At 36.3% G+C, this 9,775-nt stretch overlaps 1 protein-coding gene across 1 annotated transcript in view; it reads right to left on the minus strand.

Annotated features, from left to right (window-relative positions):
• The window catches only part of ERC2 (ELKS/RAB6-interacting/CAST family member 2), a 1,380,507-nt gene that overhangs the window by 872,260 nt on the left and 498,472 nt on the right, over positions 1-9,775 (minus strand). Inside the window, exon 4 of the mRNA XM_042780470.1 lies at positions 2,627-2,782. Coding sequence (XP_042636404.1) covers positions 2,627-2,782 — 156 coding nt within the window. The remainder of the gene's footprint in view (positions 1-2,626; positions 2,783-9,775) is intronic.

Raw genomic sequence — 9,775 nt, forward strand, 5'->3', positions numbered from 1 at the left:
TGTTGTTGTTATGTGCCGTCGAGTCGGACCCGACTCATAGCGACCCCTCCTTGGGTTTCCGAGGCAGTATCACTACGGAAGTAGGATTGCCCACAGGCAGTTTGATGAGCAGTTCTACTCTATACTGCAGGATTGCTATGAGTTGCAATTGACTTAGAGGTAGTGGGTTTGGTTTTGGCTGGTTATTATGTATTTTATTAATTATTATTGTATTTAGTTACATTTCTTCAATAATGATGAATATAATTATTACATACTTTTTGAACCAAGCACTTTAACTACATTATTTAATTCTTTGAGCACCCTCCAAGTAAGTGATTGTATCCCCATTTTACAGAAGATAAAACTGTGGTTGAATGACATCAGGCATCACCCAAGGCTACACAGCTAACACAAGTAAGACAAAAAATCACCCAAGCTGGCTTTAGTTTTCAACCTGCACTCTTTCTACCACACTCTGCTACACTCCTTAGGCATTCTTCTGACCTGACCATTTTTGGAACTCTTACAGTAACTAGCCATTAAAAGTTCAATCCAACTCAAGGATTGATGGCCTTGCAGACAACCTTGGGCAATAAAGGTCATGGCTTGCTTGCTGAAGACCATATAAATGTTTTATTCTCCTGGATGAAGTCCAAGCTGAAAGACGGAGTTTGCAAATCTCATGGCATTTTCAGCTCTAGAAGTGGCTTGAGCTCTCTCCCACTGTGAATAACAGGCTAGGGAGAGACCATTTGAGGGTGAAACACAGTTATCAAAGACTGATGAAAAGTTAAGCCAAAACAATAATTTTCACAAACATCCTGAGTCCACTCATGTCTGTGCCTCTGATCTTCATCCCCAGAGTAATGTGGTCACTGTCTGCAGGCCACCCTATGACAGGATTTGATGTACCTCAGTTCCAATTTCTGAGAGGAAGGGATTGCCAAAAACAAATCAGAGGGGGGATTGGGCAGGGAAACCTGTTCTGCAGCTATAGCAGTCCCTGAAAGGAAAGGGTTATATTCAATTCCACTGCACATGCTCATTCCCATACCTCTACTACAAAATTAAGCACAGATTTGTTTCTTTGTTTATTTTCCTGGAGAAAAAAAAATATATGTACACACATCCATATGGGGTGGAATATATGGTAACCCATTGCATTTGAGTCAATTCCAACCCACAGTGACCCCATGTGTGCAGAGGAGGGATTCCAGCCCTTATGGTTTCCAGCTATAATCTCTATGGAAACAGAATGCCACATCTTTCTCCTGCAGAGTGGCTGAGGGGTTCAAACTGCCAACCTTTAGGTTAGCTGCCAAGCACTTAATCACCAGGGCTCCTCAAAGTAAATGGTTGTTGTTGTTGTTGTTATGTGCCGTCGAGTCGGCCCCGACTCATAGCGACCCCTCCTTGGGTTTCCAAGGCAGTATCACTACGGAAGTAGGATTGCCCAACCTTAGACATTATTATTTCTTCTCTGAAATTTGCAAATTCTCTGCAGTGAGTATGCCTGTATTTTACAATAGATAAAAATCATAACAGTCATTGAATTTATCTCCCCTACTCCCACTGCTTTCTCATGGATGGCTGCATTACCTTATCTCACTACATTTTACAAAGCAACAAAAAAAGATTAAAACCAAGAACAAGGACTTTCAAAAAAGCAAGTGGAGAAGATGAAAATAAATTCTTGTTCAGTGTGGATAATATTTTCAGAAGCAAAGTGGTTTAAGTAAAAGAAATGTATAAAAGCATCTCAAAGTCTCAAAAGACCTGTTTGGGGCTATTCATGAATTTAATAATCATCCACTGGTTAAAAAATAATAGATGTTCAGGTGGTCAGTCCATCTGTAGTCTAGAACTGCGAAAAATGCAAGCCAAGTGCTTTCAAATGGACAACAGTGATATAAATTAATGTGTGAGATTATTTTCAAAATCTTCCAATAACAGATAACAGTAACAACAACAATAACAATAGCAGTATTAGCAATGCCTGCCTTTTACTGAATGCTTTCTACAGATCAGGCATAGGAGTAACAGATTAAATGCATCATCTCTTGCAATTGTCAGAGCAACTCAGTGAGGTAGGCACTTGTCTTAACCCTGTCTTACAGACAAGGAATCGAGGCTTAGAGAGTCTGAATACTTTGAGGAAAACAGCAGCACTGGGACTAAAACCAGTTCTATCTTAACCACTAACCTAAACCAAAATGTTAAAACACTGAAGTCAGTTAAACTGGCTTCTAGAAGCAACACCTTATGCAACAATCACCTTCCATGGTCGGAGAACAAATTTAGCAATGAGAGCAATTTGGGGGGAAATAAAAATCACAAACTTAAAATAATGAGGAAATTTGGAAGAGAGAGGTCTACTAAAACATAATGCTAATTCCCAAGACAGAGAACACCAAGGGAACTCATTAGAAGGACCCAAACATCTTGGTAAGTAAGAATTCCAAAGGTTTTTCCCTGAATGCACTTTGAAATCTGTTTGTAAACTAACAATCATGCACATTCTTCTTTATTATCTATGTCTTTCATAATATTACATGAAGTAGATTATGTAAGTTATTTGGGAGAAGTTCATACATAAACTGTAAACTTCCAGTCACACCAAGAGTACAAAAGTTTATAATCATACCTTGGTTTTCATGAACTTGGAGTGACTTTTGTAAACCTCTATTTGTTTGATCTCTTCTTCACGGTCCTCAGTGTTCAGTACACCATTGGCTTTTAACATCTGGATCTCATCCTCAAGATCCCTTATGTTTCGCTCCAATGAAGCAATTTTTGTGTCCTTTGGTAAAAAAGGAAAGAAAATTATTTTTCAGTACCATTACAATGGATTTAAAAAAGTGATTTTTGTAGTAATACATTAAGATGTAGACATAGCACTGAATACAGAATAACTTACTTTTTTTTTTACTTCTGAGCATCATTTGTGAGAATTTTTTTTTTTTAAAGTTCCCCTTGAAAATCATGTCCCAATAGGATACAGAGAGTTACCTGGTATGATTGTCTAACACCTGAGAATCAAAATACCAATGCAACAGTGATAAAGATAATTTAAAGTGTTAAGAAAGAAAAATACTATTGAAGGTTATAAATTTGCTTTTTGAAATATAGTTTACAAGTTTGTATTTTTAAGTCCACTTGTAAACACAGAAATGGTTTATCCACATCTACATTCGGTGGTGGTTTTATAAGGTATGCTAGGAATTCAAGCCTGAGAGAGAAGGAAATTCAAGTCTATCAATGTGGAAAATAATTCTCATCTAAAATACAGAAATAAATTAAATTAAATAACTGAATCCTGATTGAGTATGTCTGATGCCCTAAATACTGAAAATTTATGTTATGTTGTTATTTGCCGTCGAGTCGGCCCCGACTCATAGCGACCCCTCCTTGGGTTTCCGAGGCAGTATCACTACGGAAGTAGGATATTTATAGCAAATGGTAATAACTTATCACAGCATCATGATTTATGTAGCAAGCAGACAGGTCTCTGTGTGACAAAAACATGACTACCACTTTACAGGGTATTTCGAAGCTATTGATTTACTGAGACAAAGAAATGAGAAAAATTACACTCAAATGTGGGTTTACTTGACAAAACAATAATCATTGAGAAAGTAATAATAATAAAGAAATAAGACACTAAACACAGGATAAAGTATAATAAGAAATGATGTATTAGAAAGTAGAAAAGAGAAAGCTTTTATAGGGGTAGAAAAAAAGTCCCCAATTTCAGGTATCAGGTATTAGACTCAAATCAGTCTTTGAAATCAAACACATTAAAATTATGCCTTAAAGTCCTCTATCATTATTTATCTTCTATTTTGTTATAAAGATTCAAGGAGCTGACATTACATTTGCAACTGAATGTTAATTTTTTTTTTTTAAAGGCTACCAATTCATTTTATTTACTTACTAACTTAAAAAAATATATTTAAAAATTTATTAGTAATTAAGACTTAAAAGATTAAAAACAAGGCTACCAATTCACTTTATTTACTTACTAATTTTAAAAAAATTATTTAAAAATTTATTAGTAATTAAGATTTAAAAGATTAAGCATTACAAAAGCAATGGCAATGAATGGATTAATTTATAACTAACTCATGCAAAATTTGCAGCAAATATGTCTGTCCTGATTTTGTGGCTATATTCTATTTTATTTTTCTTTATTATAAGACCAATGGAATGTCTTGCTCAGCAAGTTGATAGTTATAATATCATTAACATAAATAACATTGCATTATAATATTTTCTTTAAAATAGTATTACGTTAATGATGATAATATTATCATTAACATTGTCATCATCATTAAAAGGAAAAGCAGCAACTATTAGGGCTCTACTATGTGTCAAAGGAACTGTGATGGTACAGTAGTTAAACCATTTGGCTGTTAACCAAAAGATCAGCGGTTTGAAGCCACCAGCCACTCAGTGGGAGAAAGACGAGGCAGTATGTTTCCATAGATTTACAGCCCTGAAAACTCTATGAGGCAGTTCTACTCTGTCCTACAGGGTCGCTGTGCATTGGAATCGACTAGGCACTGAGTTTGGGGTTTTGTGTGCTAATAACTATGAGCATTAAGTTCTATGAATACTTTTATTAATTTTCGGGAAAAAAACTGATAAAATGATTTTGAAATTTTCAAGATTATGAAATGTTACATTCTGTGGTATTTAATTTTCCTTTAAAAATAATACTGTATTTTTCCAGTTATAACAACAATATACTTTAAGTTCATGCAAAATGGAGAAAATTGTTTCTGACCCTACCATCCAGAGAGAACTACCATTAATATTTTTTATGTATATCCCAACATTTGTCCTCTCTTGCATTCAATTTCTGTAAATCTTGTGTAGTGAGTGAGGCCAGTCATCCTTAGACATTCAAGTGAGTTCTGAACTGGAGAACTCCACAGAGAGCAAAGGAAAATCAATAATGAAAAGGCTATCGAAAAAGAACTTTTAAAAGTTCATAGAGTCTTCTTGAATAAATGAAACTCATTTTAAATCATATTGTCTATGAAACTCAGACTTGTTCACTACAGAAAACTTGAAGAATTATATAGGTAATTATGAATACTCACAATCCTACCATTTAGATATACTCAACTATTAACATTTTTATTTAATCCTATGAATATCTTAGAAGTGTGTTTTTACCTTAAAACATAATAAGATAGATAATTAATTTGTATGAGAGTCTAAAATCAGAGGCAGTTGGTGTGTATAAATAGAGCAGTCTGAAAGCCGAGCCTCAATTCCATGTTAAAGTCTTGCCATGAGTCTAGAATCTACGTTGAATTTTAAAGCTACAGCCATTCTTCTAACCTTGATGCTGACTTAACCATGGTGTGGACCATAGACTCCAAATGGGACATTCTTCTCTGAGGTCTGCCAGATACAAGTTACCACAATCTATTCCCAGAAGGTCTTTCTGCTATGGGCAAATAGATGTAAGATGTGATAGCTTATACTCAAAAGCTCTTGATGCACAGCAGTATCAATAAATCTTTACAATGGACCCCCAGAAACAGACATGATTGAGAAAACAATTTTTATAGCACATTACCAAAATGTTCTGTCATTGTCCTTTGGCCAACCTGTAATAAACTGAAGAGCACTTAGGCTTGCAATTATGTACACTAACCGACCACCTAATCCCACATATACATGATTCACTAAACCTACAAAGTCCCTGCTCTTAGATATCTACCTTTAGCTCCCCTTACTGTCTTTCAGCCAATTATGATTTTGTAACTTTCAATTCCTGCTCCAACTGTACAAAAACATATTCTTCCTCATTGTGCAGAAAGGCAGCCATCTTCACCCTGTAAATTGTGACTGTCTGGACTGTCTCCATCCTCCAATAAACCTCTTTTGTTTTTACTTGAAGCAGACTATGTGATATTGCTCTATGACAAATTTAAACTCTAGTTAGTGTGATGTAGATTTTTCTCCTTTATTAAGGACAACTTGGCCATTGATGACATTTACAAATATCTACGCTCAATCTTTTGGAGTCTTACTGTAAGTAAAATGTGAAAGGAAGGTCCAATACCCTTATTTTTCCTGTGTAAAATCTCCTGGGATTTCAGACCCAAGTGTGACCCTATTTTGCATGTATACAAATTGGAAGAGATCCATATTTGTACACATTCCAAAGAAAGGTGATCCCACAGAACATGGAAATTATCTAACAATATCATTAATATCACATCCAAGTAAAATCTTGCTGAAGATAATTCAAAAATGGTTGTAGCAGTATATTGACAGGGAACTTCCAGAAATGCAAGCTGGATACAGAAGAGGACATGGAACAAGGGATATTATTGCTGATGTCAGATGGATCTTGGCTGAAAGCAAAGAATACTAGAAAGATATTTACTTATGTTTTATTGACTATGCAAAAGCATTTGACTGTGTGGATAACAAATTATGGGTAACATTGAGAAAAATGGGAATTCTTGAACACTTGATTGTGCTCATCAGGAACCTGTACATAGACTAGGAGGCTGTCCTTCAAACAGAACAAGGGGATACTGCCTGGTTTAAAACCAGGAATGGAGTGTGTCAAGACTGTATCCTTTCACTATACTTACTCAATCTGTATGCTGAATAAATAATCTGAGAAGCTGGACTATATGAGGAAAAGTATGATATCAGGATTGGAGGAAGACTCATTAACCATCTGAGATATACAGATAATACAACCTTGCTTGCTGAAAGAAAAGAGGACTTGAAGTACTTACTGACGAAGATTAAAGAATACAGTCTGCGGTATGGATTAGACTACAACATAAAGAAAAAAAAAAATCCTCACAACTGGACCAATAAGCTTTGTTGTTGTTAGGTACCATCAAGTCATTTTTGACTCACAGCAACCCCATGCACAGCAGAATGAAACAATGTCCGATCCCGTGCCAGTCCATGATCCCTGCTATACTTGAGCCCATTGTCGCAACCACCATGTCAATCCATCTCATCGAAGGCCTTCCCCTCATAAATACTTGTGAAAACACTAAACATAATTATAAATAACTTATATTTAAAGATTTATACACAAGACAATTTTATATCTATCATTCAAAGGTATAAAATAGGTTGTTGAGTGGGCAACTCATAAATAACTAATGTCTGGGTCATTTATTAGTTAATAAGTAACTAATTACGTATTAACTGATTAAAGTGCTCAGCTGCTGACCAAAAGGCTGGAGGTCTAAGTCCACCCAGATGTGCCTTGAAAGAAAGGCCTGGTGATCTATTTCCAAAAACTCAGCCACTAAAAGCCTTGTGGAGCACAGTTCTACTCTGACACACATGGGGGCACCATGAGTTGTAACTGACTCAACATCATCTGGTTTTCTTGGTTTAATAAATAAATAACACCCAGAATTGAACTCTGAGCAGCTGTTTATGCAGTGACCTACCCTGCTGGTTCTCAAAACAGCCCTGAACATAAGCACCAGCCCACGAGTCCAGCGATTACAGAAATGAGGATGAAAGTCACATGGGAAGTCTAAAATAAGTTTACTCTAAATTTTTTTTTTTTCAGTCCTCTCTGGGCTTTTTCTAGGGCATGTCTACTGTAGACTGATAGTAAGCTTAGATTCAGGGAGCTCTCTCTTTCATTCAACATATACACTGGGCACTTGTTGGGTACCAGTCACTTCGCCAGCCATATGAGGTACAAGGTAGAATTCAACAAAAGTCATCAATATCCTTTCTCTAACATGAAATAAAATCTAGACCTATGGTACTCAAAGTGTGGGCCAGAGACCAGAAGCATTGGCTTTTCAGAAATGCAGAATCTTAGGCTGCACCCAAAGCTGCTGAATCTGAATCTATATTTTTGGTCCCCAGGTGACTTGTATGTTCCAATGACTACAGTCATCCAAGATACAAAAAAGACAAGACTGACCAATGCAAAACAGGCCAGGATAACTGTTGGCCAAGCATATTGAGAAAACAATGAACTCACTATCAAATATATCCATATTGGCATAAGTATATAACAACCCTAAGAGTAACTTTCTGGAGCATCTTTTCCTGTCAGGATGCCACTATTATCCCTTTTTGTGTTTGCCAAACATTATGTTCCCTTAAATAGCAAGGAACAGATTTTATTGCCTCTCTAGGAACTGTGAACACTGTGAAATGGCAAATGGGTGGAACATCAGAAAAGCAGTATCATTTAGTCACAAAAAAGTGATAATTATGTTATTGTAGAGTGACATGATGTGCTTTCATTTCAAATGTAGTAAGAATTACTGGTTTCATTTAATATCAGGCCGAGAAAGAAAATATAAGCAGTTTCTGCGGAGCACGGAATGCACCCTGATCACGTATCAGTCTACAGACGTTGATCAACAAACGATGGGCCAATTTGGCTTAAAGAAGACGTGATCTAATGTTCAGGATACGTCCCTACATAATTATATTACACTTTATTTAGAATAAAATTCTAAACTATTATTACTATATACCACAGAAGCTCCTAAAGGCTTAACTTTTAAAAAATCATCTAGTCAAAGCTGTAGACATAACTGAATAGCCTTTGGTCTTAGGCTATCTGAGTAATGCCTTGCTGTTGGAAGGATTTACTATGTGGGATTAACCACTATTATATGAGCCCAAGTTAAGCACTCTAGAAAGAAGCCCATCAATTTGGGCCTAGGACATGTTAGGAGGAAAAACGAAAAATCAAAAGCTCATCTTCTTGGACCATATCAAACCATAAGAAGATGGTGACCTAGATTAGAAGATGACAAGGACATGCTGTTTTTGTGGGTTTTGGTCATATAGATGGTATCTGATTCTTGATGGCAACATGTACAAGCACAGAATTAAGTTGGATTAGGTCAAATTAAAGCTTTTATGTTTCTTTTCATGGTCTTGTTTTCTTAATTCTGACTCATTCTCTATTAAGTTCATGCCTGGAAACTCATCCTTCCTATCATCCTGTGCCTCACAGACACAGAATGCGGCTTTCATGGTCCTTGACGGACACTGACCTTTGAGCTTTTGTTCTCCACATATGTATGAATTTATTGTTGTTGTTAACAGATTCAAGTGTAACAAAAAGAGCTAAAAATAAAACTGTCCAGACTGACTGCATGGGGAGGTGAAGAATCTGACTTTTAAAGAATCAAACAAACATGGATGCAGATGGGATACCATCTTCGTTCAAGCTTTCACATTTCTGAGCATGACACTCAGCCTATATCAAAGAGAACCCTGTTCAAGAGCATGTTATGAAAATTACAACCACATATAATGTATATAAAGTACCTAATATGGACCCTCCTCCAGAATAATAAAGGACTACAAGCATTATCCTAAGTTAATAATAATGTATTAAGACCCTAGCAACTCCCTAGTTCTGTTATGCTTACAAATAGAAGACATAAATAGTTTCTTCTCTTTTTTTTAAATTCCACTCTGCTTAACTTGGTGACCTTGAAAATGTCTCTGACCTCACTAATCCTGTAATCTAAGGTTGTTAAAAGGATTAAACGGATGACAAAATGCAAATTTTCTGGAATAATAGCTATTGCATAGTTGTTATTGTCATTTCCGACTCATAGTGACCCCATACACAGCAGAACGAAACACTGCCCTATCCCACGTCAGCTCCATGATCTCTGCTATACTTGAGCCCATCATTGCAGCCACCATGTCAATCCATCTCGTTGAAGGCCTCCCCCTCTTTCGTCGACCCTCCACCCTACCAAGCATTACATCCTTCTCCAGGGAATGGTCTCTTCTGACAACA

Source organism: Orycteropus afer, unplaced genomic scaffold (genome assembly GCF_000298275.1).
Source record: "Orycteropus afer afer isolate SDZICR_OR568_19922 unplaced genomic scaffold, OryAfe1.0 scaffold00041, whole genome shotgun sequence".
Lineage (NCBI taxonomy): Eukaryota > Metazoa > Chordata > Mammalia > Tubulidentata > Orycteropodidae > Orycteropus > Orycteropus afer.